Source organism: Thermobia domestica, chromosome 1 (assembly GCF_964235325.1).
Source record: "Thermobia domestica chromosome 1, izTheDome1.hap1.1, whole genome shotgun sequence".
Taxonomy (NCBI): domain Eukaryota; kingdom Metazoa; phylum Arthropoda; class Insecta; order Zygentoma; family Lepismatidae; genus Thermobia; species Thermobia domestica.
The window spans coordinates 197,470,739-197,487,202 of record NC_137454.1 but is presented as its reverse complement, the minus strand read 5'-3'; the positions used below and the strand labels follow the sequence as shown (position 1 = coordinate 197,487,202).

Here is a 16,464-nt window from a genome sequence, read left to right as displayed (position 1 = left end):
GCAGTGGCATTTGAAGATGTTCTATTTGACTCATTTGTTGCTCGTTAAGTATGTACATTTATACGAATGTTCCAGGACTATGCTGTTTTCAATTTCGAAAAAAGTTTGAAAGTGTAATTTTCGACGCAATCTAACCATCACTTTGTCTGTAACCCATGTGAATACGTCAAATTATTTGACCACTATCGCATGTTCTGTTTGTTAACCTCGCCCGACACGCAAAAGTTTCATCATCAGTATTGTTGAGTTCTATCGGTAAAGAATGACCTACAACGCAAGTCCCCTGACACACCACACCACATCATCACCTTGCCGGATATGCCAAGCGAATGGGGATAACTATCCGACCAGAACAGTACGTTATCTTTGATAACCTCGCCAGAACAACGTAGAAGTTTGCTTGATCAGTAAATAATACATCATAAAGATAAATAATATCGTTAGAAGTTTGCCTCATCAAATGTCTAGCTGCTCTGTGGCGCGTTGAGCAAATTTTAGACGACAATGTGGATCATCTTCTGTAAGGTGTTGAAATTGCAGATTATATGAGTGCCACTTATTCACAGACTAGCAAACACAATTTTTGCGGACTACACTACACTACAAAATACTACCACAGTTGCTGTATCGTCTGTCGTCCTCGGCACTCATGCGAGCCCGGGTCCAGCGTGGTCCACCAATCTTTATTCTATCTGCCCCATATCCGGTTTCTTTGAATTCCTTCAGCCGTTCTAACTCAGTATCGTTGCTGATGGGAGTCCTTTCGAGGTGACGACGGTTAAAATAGTTGGTAATCATCCAAGTGCCTAATTATCCAGAGATCAGTACAATCTCAATGCATTCTACATGCATCAATACCGTCTTTTGGAAGTTTGTAATCTACAATGATACAAAAGAGAAACAGTTGTCAATTGGTAACGGTTAGCGTTAGAGCACAAATGACAGCATCATTCAATTCTATGAAAATTTGCTATTAAAGTGATGTATCACGGTTTCTATCACACGTCATAGTGATACGTTCTCAAACATTTTCCCCTATTCGTATTCTCCACTTACGTCGTTTCTTTGGCTATATTGTCCACTGTTTACCACTTGATAGGTGTCTCCATATTTATTGCTCAGCCTGTATAACTAAATAATAATAAAATATAGTGGAAAATGCTGTACTTCGGAAGGGAATTATCGTGCAGTGGTGTCATAATTTCCTACCTATCACAAATGTCAAAGTCGTTGTAAAATAAATAATGTAATCTCTTGCATTTCTTGCTATAACAGAGGTACTATTGTAATCTGGTATAACGTAGAAATATAGGTTAAATATTGTTTCTTGATACCTCCAAGCTTCCCAAACAGTAAGTTTGACTCACAATTACGTTGTATTACTCTTTTATATTAAAATAAAAACTGATATATTACTGGAATAAATGAGTTAGGAAGTGGTGGGGAAATACAGTATAGTTTATAATTTAATTTATGTTCAGTTATAATAATCAGGGTCATATTTAAAATTGTGAAAAAGCAGTACATCAATGCTTAACGAAACGGACCATACTAACATGTATTCGAAATAAATGATATATGATTGTAATTATACAAAATTTTAAATTGCTCTTCCATATAGTGACCTGAATTTGCGGACCAAGAAGCGCGAAGTCAACTACCTGCTACCCATGAAGCATAGAATGAATAATCAAATACTTTCAAGATGATTTCGAAGACAAGTAGAAATTGATTTTTTGAATTAAATTTGTAGAAATGTACACTACAAACGTAGACGTTGAGTTAGACTGCTTCTTATCTTCAGTGTTTTGTACTAAGTGAAATGAACTTCTTTTTGAAACAAGGTTTCCCAACCCTTTCTACTGTCTCTTGCCAGATCCATTTAGATCCTATCATTTTGCGTATATTGAAAAATGCATTCAGTGACGTGTTAGAATCATAATTGTACAGAATATGCAAAGCGTCCATTTCTGAAAAGATAGTTTTGATTAACAGTTACACTTACCTGAATCATATAAGATGATAAATGTCGCAACAATGAAGCGAAGCATGGTTAACGCAAAGCGTAAAACTTCCTTAAAGATGACAAGTGCTGGTCTGCCAATGTAAATATGTATTTACCTGTATCAAGACAATAGTTTAAAGTATAAAGCATACAATATATTAAGCATGAAGCATAAAAATGTATATATACATTTTAAAGATTTTTGAATATTTATTAATCTATATTTATTTAATATTTAAGATAACGTGAGCAATCATTGTGAATGAATTAAAGCTTACATTTTCTCAATAGTAGAACGTAGGCCTATACTTTTCTAAAACAAGACAGATATAAAATTTTAACATAGATTCTCATCTTGATCACACTTTAATCTTTTAAATTCTAAATACATTAGGATCACAGAATTTAAAATATCGTGGAAATGACCGTTAGTTATCAATGAATAAAATATAGAAAAAAAATGGTGAGTATTGCAGAAAAATGGTCTAATGAGCATTGTTCAACTTGTCACAAGGAAAGAAATTTGATATAATAACACAATATGCACAATGAAGAACTCAAAATGCCATACTCGTTTTTGTTAAGTGAAAATCAAACGCAAATTAATTCCCTCTTCAAAATCATTTTACCCTATACGACTTATGAATCTACACATATACCCTAGTTTTCTTCGTCTCTCTTGTTAGTGTCAGACGCTCTCATATTATAAGTTACACAAACAGTACAGCATGCTCTCTTTCATATGGGAAATTTTCTAAAACAATTTTCAGCTTGAATTTATGTTCAGCTTTAAAACAATTTTAAATAGAAATCGGATAATGAATAACATTTGCATATTAGGTTTTGTCTGAACGCTATCTTTTCTCCTAAATACGCTGTTCAAGATGCAGTGATATTCATCATCCTAATTATTTTTCGTAATCCAATATATGTTTGAAGCATTAGTAAGTCATTTTCGTATAATTGCAGATCATATTTTACACTGGGAAAAGGACCCAAGGGGAAATATTTGGAAGAACATCTTCAGCATATACAGGATGGGTCATTTATATGCGTACTTTTAAACTAATGAACGGGAAACGATTAAATTTTGTAAATTTTGTAAAACTTCAAATGCGCTCAGTGCTGCATACTAAGAACGCTACAGTATCACAAACATAGAAAAGCAACCCGATTTTGGAGAGTTCCATAACAGTAATAAAGGTAATAAGACGAAGGGGGTAATGCAGCCTAAAATACATTAACGACGAACAAACACTATGGTCATCACATGACGTATGTCAAACAAATAAAATCAAAGTTAGAAGGAATTGAAAATTTAACTTTCTTCAAAACATTTAATTTCGAGAAACTATTTAGATGAGTATAACATCCAAATACGAACATGACTTCCAATAGACAAAGAATATAATGTCATTTAGAGCAATTTGATGTCTTAGACCACTAGGGAGATACGAAAAAAATGATAAAATTTGATATATTGCTTAAAATGGCGTATTTGTGGGAACTTCTGAAAACAATTCTCGATATACTTTGCTTCTATAATAATATAGCAATTATTTTCAGTAGATGTAGTTACAAAATTTTTTGGAAATTACATAATTTTAAGCAGTGCTGCAGTTTTTCGAAATACCGTAATGACTTTTTAAAAAAAGTAGATATTTCAATTGCTTGTATATTTCTCCCTATTTATTCGAAACCTATCGTATTATTATCATAGTATTAGACATTAAAGTGATTTTGATATACATTGCTCTATATGTCTCATTTCTGTTATTACTGCTATAGAGATAAAAAATGGATGTTTATGGCACTGTAGTGTCCTTTGTTTGCAACACTGAATAATCAGTTTAACATTGTAAATTTTCCTTTAAGATGGAGATCTAAATCGTGCGGTATCAGAGTGTATGCCAGATAATGTCACGTGAGGATCTTTGTATAGTAAAATTTCTTCATTTCTTGTACACTCGTTTAAACGCTACAAGGGTGTATCAAGATAAATGGTCTATCTTGTATATCTAGAGTTACTATAAAACAATTCCTCTGTTAACATTGAAAAGTGAAGTTGAATTAAATGTGTTCCTGGTTGACTAGTTGAAAAATTCTAACCAGGTATTTCTTGAATGTAAAACGAGAACAATATTGCTTCAGTTCCCTCGAGCCTCGGACACTCTTGTCACTTCTAGTGACAAGTCTTTGTTGGATTTAGCGGAATTTGTTGATTTATTTCAAGAGATATGTGAGTGGCTATTTGCCTAAAGTATTAAATGAAGATGTTTTTTTTGTATATTAATCTACGTTTACATATTATGTTTTTTTATTTCAAGTTGAGTATTTTTTGTGTTTTATAGTTCCCATCATGAGTTTTAATTTTTTTTATATCAAGTATGTAGCAGATTTCACAGCCCGTGCTGTATTAGTATATTTACTTAGTTTAGTTATTTTTGTTGTTGTTAATATCGTTACTTAACATTTATTCCTGGTTTCCCATTAATTATTATATTTAAGTTTGTTTTATGTAGTTAGCTAATATATTATTGTATTGAATTAATTCAGTTTCTTTCAGGGGTTGACTTACACTATGACTTTTAGTGTTATTTTCGTTTTTGTTTTGGTTCATTTATTTATGTTACTTAGTTCTTTAAATCGTTTTGTATTGTTTGGGTTGTGTAAATAAAGTGAGGTCAGTGTTATTTTACTTATAGTAGCTAACTTGACCGTAGGTCAGCAGACTCTTTTCTCCCTGTCATATGTTAAGCGTGGGAATGTCACATATTGTTTTCTCTTCTTCTGTCGTAATCTTCGAGCTCTTGCAGCTTTTAACACTAATTCAAATTTATCATTGCAAACATTTTTATTACAGTCAAGTTTTTATGGACTATTCATTTGTTTCTTTTATTTTGTACAAATAAAGCTCTACGTTGTATATTACCTTTTGCGTATGACCTCCTTGTCTAGGGTTTTGGATGAGGTAAACTGTTGCAATTTATAAGAGCTACTGTTATTTAGTATTAGTATTGCTACCAGTGGCGTATTTAGCGGGATGGCTATGGGGCTCAAGCCCCTCCCAAAATAAATTTGTTAGTTTCTCGAATTCAACGTACAACAATAATGATTACCATTTCTAAGAATTTCATTGACTTTCCATTTTCTTATACTCTTTGTTCAGAAATAATACTGTATTTGGCAAATTTCATTCCATGTAAGAACTGCGTTCTTTTTTCTTTCTTTCGTCCACTCTACTCTTCTATTTCTTTTCCTTAGTTGTTACTTTCTTTCGTTTCTCATATCATACTTTCGACCGTTGTTAATTGTGATTCAAGTTGGCCGTCGTCAGTAACACCAAAACTAATAAGCGAAACTGGATTTCCACACCAACTTGCACAGATATCAACATAACGGGACTTAAGTTATTATAGCAAAGGAATATTTACATCGTTTGGTTATAAAGAAAGGGAAGTGTTTGAGTTAAAGAAAATCAAGAGAGGGGATTAAGTAGCCCGAGAAATTAGGTAGGCCAAGAGTATGATTTCTTTTTCTTCAATGAATAGAATAAAAGATTAGATTCCCTGCTACACTTTTGGGTGTATCATATCACATAAGACTCACCAGTCTGCAATTCTTGCATTAAAACTTCAATTTATGCATAAATTATATATATATATATATATATATATATATATATATATATATATATATATATATATATATATATATATATATATATAATTCTCAAACTCAGGTGCGCAATTACCCCTTTGCTTTCCCGTGTTGTGCATAGCCCCTTCCGAAATAAAATTCTAAATACGCCACTGATGTCTAGTATTCTTATTATTAGTATAGTAAAACACAAAATTAATTTTTATACCCTAGCTATTCTAAATTGTGATATTATAGGGCAATTTTGTTCCTTGTGGCTTAGTATTTTTAGTTAATTAAGTTACATTCATAGCTAATTAAGTTTCGCATATTCTGATGAGTCATTTTTGAAGCTGTCAGAAATTGAATTGCTATTTAAGATTTTGCTTTGTTTAGTGCACGTTATTTGTTTGTTGACTTAATATACCTTTAGGTATCCTTGTTGTTATTTATTTGTTTGTGTGATTTATTGGGTTTTTATATATAGTACAATAATGAGAGAATCTACCCAATGTGTTGTTAGAAACCCGATGTGATATAATTAAGGAGATCCTAGGCCCACGATATCATGTTCCGTCTACGTTAATATTTTTGTATGTTTTACTCCGTAAGAGGTTCCATCACGGCGAAATTAAAATACAGCTAATTTTACAGTAATTATGTGATATCTTCAAATAGATAAAAGATAATCGAAAATTGGAAAAAGACCTCCCTAGACAATATTATTTTATATGAGATACCGTTATCACGACTCAGTTATCTGCTTTCGATTTCCAGCCATTTAGAATATCGCCAGTTATTTTCGGGTTTCTAAATGGCAGCTAACGGAAAGCTACTAGGTGACTCGTGATAACGCTATCTCATGCAAAATAACATTGTCTAGGGAGGTCTTTTTCCAATTTTCGATTATCTTTTATCTATTTGAAGATATCACATAATTACTGCAAAATTAGCGGTATTTTAATTTAGCAGTGATAAGACCTCTTAAGTACTAACCCCATTCGTTAAGCTAACCTTTGTTGTGCCCACCAGTATTTGATGGTTTGGGTTATTTGGCGATATGTTTTCCACCCTATTTTGCTAGTTGTTTTATTTTTGATTTTTGTTAAATATTTGGTAGGTACAATACAAAGGAACATGAAGTTCAGACACTGAAGTACAGTACCGGTAATTAAGATTTAAGTAAGTAAAATACACTGTTTTAGTTATAGTAAGTTGCGACCCGATAAGAAGTAAATGCATTAATTGTGTACAGAATTAAGATTATGCATCGAAAATTATGGAGATATTATAGGTTGCTCTTAAAAGCATATCCTACTTAGCCTCCTCGGACCCCGTGTCGCCAACAGGCGACATGTGAATTATACATTATGTATACACTGAGTCTCCATGTTACCTATAGACGACATGCACTCAGCGGACTGAAAATTGGCTAACAGGGTATACAACCGAAGGTAACTATAATATTATAAAACATAACATTTCTACCCCAAAAAATTGCTGGGACCGAGGAGGTTAGTGAAATGTATTTTCTGTTTTGTGCTTAATGAAATGTTAGCAGTGCTGTAGTCCTAACATTTTCAGGGTATACGCTGGTTTGTGATCATCTATGATTGTCATAAAAGACATAGAAGGCATTTTTAATGAACAATGTAAAACGCATGTATTAATTAATTCGATTAAAATATAAAGGATACATTACCGTTTTATAGAGTACAAACATTTCATGCTACTTTTTTCATGACACTCGTTACTTAAATCACATCATTAGTAACATAAATGGGTGTAGGTATGGAGAAGGAACCAACTCACTCCGAGCAGGAACAGAAAAAATCGCGCGCGATGAACCAGAAGTAAGAAAATTGTGCCCAAATTTAACTCTATAAAGTCATTAAGACATGAAATATTTTTTTCAATTAATAGGTTCTGTATTGCTCAAAGTTATGTATTAACATTGGCGTGATACTGAAAATATTCATACCTTAGTTTAAAAATATCTAACAAGTTTGGTTCTCTTCAGCAAAGAACAAGGTTTTATGCAATTGAAATATCACAGCAATCGATCTTCAGGAGGCTTGGATATCCTCTCAGGGGAAAAAATGCGACATTTTGCATTGATCTATCCCCTTATCCTAAAACTAACAATTTTGTTTTGGTTTCTTCTTGAGTAATAACATTCAAATAATACTAGCTAGTAACAACACTGGCCATGAAAACCTTCGATAAAATATGTGACACTAAGGTTGATAAAGTCTTCTCCGGAAGCTACTTGCGTCCGTTTTCTCAATAAAACCTTTAATTGCCTCAAACTTGTCACTGGAATACTTTTTTAAATACCTGAAACCACTAATAATAATACAAAACAGAAAAGTTGAGCCAAGTAGTTTGAAAACCCACCATTAACTTTCTCTAGAACAGTGCTATTCAACCTTTTTTTTTCTCGCGTACCCCTGGATATAGTTCGCTATCCAATTATGTACCCCTGAAGCTGTTTAAAAGAAATTAAATCGAAATGAACTTATTAAACTTAATATACATGTTCTGTTGGTTAAAATGGCGGACAAATAGAGCCCAATAAAAGAACAATTAGTGTGCCAATGAAAACGCTATTTACAAGGGGATAAACTGCACATCCGAAAAAATTAACATGGGAAATTTCAAAATTTTCTTCAACTATGTTCATTCAATAAATATTGGAAATACACGTATTTTAGGATTACGTACCCCCAGAAACATCTTCGCGTACACGTATCCCCGGTTGAATAGCACTGCTCCAGAATAATAAATTCCTCCTCTGAAGCTATTCACATCTCTTAACTCGAACCTACTTTACACTTATCACATGAAAACTCTTAACAAAATAAATAATACTAGTAAAAGAATTTTAAAAGCTTGAACAAAATAACGTTACCTTTGAGATCCTATTATTACCTTCAATACTACAGTTTTCTTGAGCTCCTCCATGGCTAAGCGGTTAGCGTACGCGTCCTTGGCGCGGGAGACCCGGGTTCGATTCCCGGCGGGAGCTCATGTGGTTCGGATTCCACGTTAATCAGTAGGTCCACGTCTCACATAGCCTCGCTGCTGAAAGGGACGCTAAATTGAAATTCAACTCAAATTCAACTCAACTACAGTTTTCTTCTAGAGTTGTTTGCACTAGTTTCTTAAAAACACTCCAAAGCGCATCTTTTGATTCTTCAGAACAGTTGTCATTTGCACCAAGGTGATTTTGAAGCCACATGTTCAAGGGTTTATAAGCTTTGATTCAGAAGGTACACTCTAATGACTAAGATTAAGCAGAAGGTATACGGCGTTTTAATTTATGCCACAGTTTTAATTTTTTATTATTATCTTAATGTCACACATTTCATTTGTTTTCTTTCCTAATGTAGGAATAATTATTTTATTTCGTTATGCTTTTTTCTATCTTATTGTTCTTTCTAGCTTGATGAATATTTTTATGGCTAATAACATCCCAGCTATTTGATTAATTGTAATTTTGTGATTATTATTATTATCACTTATTTTTGAGTTTTATCCCGATTTTGACTTTATCGGGATATTTATTTTAGTGTTCAGGTAAATTACATTTGACCTCCACTTGACTTAGCAACTTTCTTCAGTGAGCAACATTTATTATGAACTATGATTTTTAAATATTGTGTACTCACCCAGTTTGCGTGTTCCAGTTATTAGTTTCTTTTCTTGTTGCACGTTTTAGAAACCTTTTCTACTGCACTATAATGTGTTTGAAAATTAACTGATAGTCACTCCTGACTTGAGCGCCACCTATCTTCTTGGACGTTTACTGCTTGCTGTGTGTGGATCACTATGTGCTGTGGGTGTATAATCCTCCCACCTAGTGATGCTATTGTGACTTAATACCTCCTGGACTCCTTGAATATTTTCGTCCGGGATCATTGTCTGATTTCTTAGGTATAGAGAATTTTCTTACATTTTTAACATCTTTTGTCTCTTGGAAATCTAAAATTTTCTCTAATTTCGCAGATTTGACCCTAAAGCCGACACCTCGGGCTTCTGCGGTTCTCGAATCTCCGAGTCTGTCGTCTTCTCTGCAGGAGGGAGAATTTTACATGAATAACTCTCCCCCGGGCCACGATACAAGGGATACGGACTTTATTTCATTTCACCTTTTCCATTATTGTGTGCCCAGCTCTACAAGCGAGCCAATCTGTTTATATCGGAGAATTTACCTGAAGTTTATCCTCGTTTGGATGAAATGAAATCTTTGAGTTTTACGTTCCGCGGTTATTCCGCTTAGGCTAAAGGAGACGATGATAATGAATAATGAATAAAAAATGGTGGAATGAAGAAAGTGGGAGGAAACGGGAGAACCCCGAGAAAACCCACGCACACGGTGTTTGTACACCACAAAGTTCACTTGACGGGGGCTGGGATCGAACCCGGGACCCCAAGCACCAGAGGTGAACGCTCTACCACTGAGCCACCGCGGCCCTTTCGTTTGGATGATTATCATTGCATGACGTCACGACAGGAAAACACAACGACTTCCTTTGCTTTTGTTAATCAAGAGTCTTCCCTTAATTAGTTTATCATTAAGCAATCAAACAGAATTCGATTAATTGGATTTGAAAAGGTAGGGGACGGATGACGTCACGCCGTCCCCCGTGCCTATCTTTGCCCATTGTACAATTTTAGGAAGTTGGGGGACGCCAAAAACAGTTTCTGAAAGTGGGGTAATGACGTCCTCCCGGGTTCCTCCTTACTTTATACCTGACTTACCTTGGGACAGCAGCTCTTCCCAGAACATTTGCCTTCCTTAATTGAGTAGTTCAATTCCAAAACGTCTTTTGTCCACTTTTCTGGAATGTATATTTTTTCGTGATTTTTGCTTTGCTAATACCTAATTTCAGCCGAATTATCCCTTTTAATGGTTCAAGTATTTAATATAGAGTTTAGAAAACTTATTTTACTTGTTCTCAGATATACTAATTAAGACGACAACAAAGAAAAACAAGATTTCCCGAAAGGTGTGTAAAATGGACAATAGATGTTTTGGAAACCGGCAACACAATTGTAACTATTTATTTCTTAACTATTCAACGACTTGAAATTCAGCTTTTTTGCATTTAGTTTGGTCATTGTTGTGATTTCATCCATTCAATGGTCTGTTGTTTGTTCGTGTGTTACACAAGTCATGCAACGTTGTACTTTCTTGAAAGCTACCTCTTCAATTATACAAAATGTCTTGGTCATTGTTATGATTTCATCCATTCAATGGTCTACACAAGTCATGCAACGTTGTACTTTCTTAAAAGCTACCTCATCAATTATACAGGATGTCTTGGTCATTGTTGTGATTTCATCCATTCAATGGTCTACACAAGTCATGCAACGTTGTACTTTCTTAAAAGCTACCTCATCAATTATACAGGATGTCTTGGTCATTGTTGTGATTTCATCCATTCAATGGTCTACACAAGTCATGCAACGTTGTACTTTCTTGAAAGCTACCTCTTCAATTATACAAAATGTCTTGGTCATTGTTGTGATTTCATCCATTCAATGGTCTACACAAGTCATGCAACGTTGTACTTTCTTAAAAGCTACCTCATCAATTATACAGGATGTCTTGGTCATTGTTGTGATTTCATCCATTCAATGGTCTACACAAGTCATGCAACGTTGTACTTTCTTAAAAGCTACCTCATCAATTATACAGGATGTCTTGGTCATTGTTGTGATTTCATCCATTCAATGGTTTACACAAGTCATGCAACGTTGTACTTTCTTAAAAGCTACCTCATCAATTATACAGGATGTCTTGGTCATTGTTGTGATTTCATCCATTCAATGGTCTACACAAGTCATGCAACGTTGTACTTTCTTAAAAGATACTTCTTCAATTATACAGGATGTCTTGAAGTTAAATTTTGGAAGACTGCAAAGCTTGAAATTCTTTTCCAGCTTTTGTGTTGTTGTAAGTTCCTGTCACCTTGAGAAGAACACCTATGTCATGTGTTTTTCTCAGAGATTTGGATATTTGGACTTATTAACGACAGAACGAAGGGAACATACTGATTTAATGTTTGGTAAAATTCCACTGAAACTTTTGGCCACACGTGGAAATCTTTTAACGCTTCCTATCTTACGTCACACAAGAGTCAAGAACAAAACCATGGGTATTAGTTAGTCAGTATGGAATGGAGACACTTCATGACTGTGAAGAGTAGTACTAAGAACTTTGCTATATTTGAAGTCAATTGGGTAAGATTGTATCTTATTCTCAAAAATTGCATTAGACCTGCCAATCCAAAGTTCCACATTTAGCTGCTACCTGTTTAATAAATTATTGACTTACGTTTACTATTTTTGCCAGTAATTTCCAATGTATAGTTATTTGTTGCATTTTAAGTCTGTATTCTTTCTCGCTGATGTGAGTGCTGGTGCACGCTACCGATCAAATCCGCAATTCTAATATTCAATTGAGATGAACCTTGGTGTCGTTCTATTGAGATAAAAGTTAACTCTCCTAAGTATATTTTCCTTTCTAAAATAGTCTTATTGTGGCACTGACTCAAATTAAGATATTTATCTTGGAGATGAAATTAAATGTAACTAGATACTCTTTTGACAGTAACTAGATAAAATTATCTAATACATATTTTTATCATAGAGTCCATATGGGAATGTTTCCATATTGCCTTCATGGAAATAAGCCAGATAGGTAATCCAAGTCCTATTAAAGATAGTTTAGATCACTCTTATACGAGGAACACTCAAAATTAGGGATGCGCACGAGACGACTCGAGACAGAATCTTCCTGACAAAATTCGAGTCGAGACACAGCTATTATAATAGAGAAGACTACATTTTTCTAATCGAGACATCACTTTTACAGCTCAGTTTCGAGACGAGACAGCCTCAAATCTTGTCTCGTGGGTATTCCTAGTCAAAAAGTTCCCGAACTGTTATGAATCTTGCGCAATACAGTCCCTAGGTTATCTAGTTCTGAATTTAACAAGTGCGGACACATCTTAGCAGGCAGTGTACGAGTAGTGTAGCAGAACGGAGGAGTGTGTGGCAATGAAAATAGGTGCAATTGCACAGATCGACCAAGGCGCAAACATGAAATTTACGTGCAAATTGAAAAAAAAAATGATTCAGAGAGTTTGACAGCCTTTAAAACAGTTTAACACTATCTGTTAACAGTTTAACAGTTTGTCTCTTCCCAAAGCTGAAAATGAACCTTTCTGTTTCGCCAACGTAGAAGAAATCAAAATAACACGTCGGCTGAACTTCCGAAGATACCAAAAGAGACCTTTCGTTGGTCTTTCCACCAATCGCAGAAGCAGTGGAATAAAAGCGTGAGTGTTCCGAAAGTGACAATTTTGAAAGCGATTAAGTAAATGTTTACTTATATAGTGGTAATAAAGATCTACAACAGAATTACGGGAACTTTTTGACTGCTCTTCGTATATTCATGTTAAAAAGTAATTGAATATAAATCCTTATTCTTGTTCAAACTTGACTAGTAAAATGCGATAGAATACAATCTTTTTCTTTGGACCAGCGTTTAATAAACATAGTAAGTTAAATAAATTCTTAGAAATACCTAAAGCATTTTTAGTTTGCAGACAGAAAATTTATGAAGAATTCTTTTTTCAATATTAAAATATATGACATATCTTCACTCCTCTGAATACGAAAATAATAACGACATACCAACGAATACTTATTACGACGATAATCACACATCAAATTGATTCTAAACATGGCCCTACCTTTTTATATATAAGGACTAAAGATTGCTATCTGCTCGTTTATTGCTTTTTTGTATTATCCACGTTTTCTTTGTACAGTTTTTTTCTTTTTGCAAAATGATTGCTTATATAGACAGGAACGAGAACATTATTAGATACTACCTGAAATACTCATTCTTCGCATGGGTCAGATAAAATATCTATATAAACAAATTGAACAATGAAAAAACATCGGTCATTTTCTAGCACTTTTACACATCCCGGTAAACGCCCCATGACATCCCTCGTTCGAATTTTTCTTTTTAAAAAAACGCCTCTGGCCCCCAGCCGATGGGAGCTATATTTGGAAGTCAACGCCTGTGGAAGTATCACTATTCATCTCAGCGACCGCGTAAACTATGGATTTGATACTAATATCGGTCATTTTGGATTAAGTTTACATGTCTCGGTAACCTCTTTTTCCCGCAGGTGACTGCGGGCACGCATACAATGGTAGCTGAATGTGAAAGTTATCGCTAATGGAAGTGTCACCATTGATTTCAGCGAACGCGAAAACTATGAATTCAACACTAATATCGGTAATTTTCTAGTACTTTTACATGTCCCAGTAAACACCTCCCCGAGAGCCCCTGGTTCAAATTTAAAAAAAAAGAACTTTGTGTTGGTCTGGGGCCTGGACCAAAGTACCCGTGACCAAAATTTGGTAACTCTCGGTCCACTCCTCTGGTCCCCAGGCCGCACACAAACACACAAACAAACTTTATTTTATTTATATTAGCTTAAATGTGTTGTCAATTTTACTTTCACAAATGTAAAGCAATGACAATTGAGCATATATTTTTGATATTGTTTATCTGGTGTTGTTAGTTTATTATTTCCAGTCGAAAGAAAAATAGTGTGAAAATACTAGAATATAATTTCAGGACTAAATTGTTGTCCTGAAATTATACCAATGAACATATGTCCTGAAATTATCTATGCCAATTTATTAGGAGATTACGTACAAAAGGATGATCTTAATTGTAACCTTTTATGATGATGCATGCTTATTTCATTCATGTGGTGGTGGTGTATTGATTACACGCTGGAGGTTAAATCGGAGAATGAAGTGGATGGTGTTATTGAGTCACAATAAGAATGGGATCAAAATAAACTAGATTCGAGAAACACGTGACTTGGACGTGTTCCGTCGGCTGAGATTCGACTCCATTTTCATGACACAGGTATTTACCAGTATGTTTATAACGCGCTCATTTAACGTTACATTTTGTGAGCATAGTGACAGGGAAGTATGACAAACTTCAGAAAGCCAGAATTAATTAGAAACAAAGATTACGAAATAAAAGTTTATAATGAATATAGAATTTCAAGAAGTTAAATGAAAACTTATTTTTCATTAAAGGACATCTGTCTGATAGAAATAACATTATTTAATGAAAATCAATCCCTTAAGCTGAGGTAGAAGAAACCATTTTACATATATTGTTTAGTAAGCAACGCAGGAAGTTCAGGGATGTATTCCACCGTTATCGCATTATTTAAACATTTATTTTTTGAGAAATTAATTTACAGAACGAAGTAACAAAACCAGCATAGCAGACCCGTATCCACAGGGGCGCATAGGGAAGCTGGTACCTTTAAAGTTTTACTGTTCCCTCTAAAATTTTCACGGTAGACTTGCAAATGAACTATATGGGGATAAACTATAACATATTTGGATCGACCCCCCTAACTTCTACCAGCCCCTCCTACATATTTGGGCTGGCTACGGGTCTGCAGCACAGTTAGGTTTGTAACTTTGTGAAGGTTTGTTACTGTTGTCGAAAATGAGCTTAAACATAAACATCGGTACCCTATTCTCTACTAATAACAATTACTGAGGAAAGAGAAATCATTCACAATATTTTCCCAGTAGAATGATCTTTGATTTTGTTTTTGAATCAATGGAGTGTATTGTATTCGTTCTTTGTCATACATGACTAAGTACAGAGGATATTTTGACTGGACAGTCTGAATTACAAATACTCTCACGTCCGTCAGTTAAAGTGAAACTAGTGTTCTGCTTGTACGGTTTTTATGCTTCCAGTCAGAAGAATCACTTTCGAATACCCCGAGTCTGGAAACGGAACAACTCAAGTCACCAACAATATTTTTGAACGTGTTGTTGAGTTCCTCGCAACATCTGAACATTTTTTAGTGGCTAAATGAGATCATTTCGTAAGAGAGCATTTATTGGATGTCTTCAAGGCCCCGTACTCTGGACAAAGCAAAGTGTGATATTTTGAAATGTATTTCTTTGTCACCACTGGCGGCTTCAGTGATGGTCACGATGGTACAGCCGTAAATCCAGTTGTTCCCTGTACGCCAGGGTGACATGAAACCAGAATATTGTTTCTTTTTTATTATTTGTATTTTATTTATTATATTAAATAAAATGCTATTTTCTTATTATTAAAATTGTTTGTTACATTAACACTAGCAAAAACACCCAGGAGCAGATGCTATTTATAAACTTATAAACAGATAAAGAATAGGGGATACTTTAAAGTTATTGAAATTCAACCTAAACAAAATTAGATTACGCATTATAGTTTGTTTTGATGCTTGCTTTGCTTTTACAGTAAACTATGCATTAGCCACGTCATTTGGTAAAGCTATTGCAATATACGATACTATGAAATTTTGTAAGTAAATTGTGTATTTGATTTTTATTGTGTATGAATATACTAGTTTTTTTTGTTTATTATATCCCTTGTTTAGAAATCCTTATACCGCTACACTTTGTCTATGAGATCCGTAGCAACCTTGTGCAAATTCTTACCTTGCGGGATGAGTGAATAGTCGTACCGTAAGAAACAGTTATTTGTATCTGTAGTCGAGATAAAGTTTTATCATCTTCGTTCCATATTCTAGTTATTTGAGGAATCGGAAGTGAATTATTAGGAAGACACAGCCTTATAAAAGATGAAGGTACAAGTAAAAGATGAAGATAGAAATTGTTGATTAGGATAATATACAGTCATCATACATGCGATCACTTCTACTCTCTAGGTCTATACTTCTAATTAATTATAC

At 34.3% G+C, this 16,464-nt stretch overlaps 2 protein-coding genes across 2 annotated transcripts in view; one reads left to right on the top strand and one right to left on the bottom strand.

Annotated features, from left to right (window-relative positions):
* Positions 1-9,434, bottom strand: part of LOC145666965 (chymotrypsin-2-like) — a 70,351-nt gene extending 60,917 nt beyond the window's left edge. The window contains exons 1-2 of the mRNA XM_081734610.1: positions 9,316-9,434; positions 2,006-2,121 (exon numbers count right to left, since the gene is read on the bottom strand). Coding sequence (XP_081590736.1) covers positions 2,006-2,051 — 46 coding nt within the window. The 5' untranslated portion in view covers positions 2,052-2,121; positions 9,316-9,434. The remainder of the gene's footprint in view (positions 1-2,005; positions 2,122-9,315) is intronic.
* Positions 1-16,464, top strand: part of LOC145666972 (chymotrypsin-2-like) — a 405,304-nt gene that overhangs the window by 102,660 nt on the left and 286,180 nt on the right. The window lies entirely within an intron of this gene.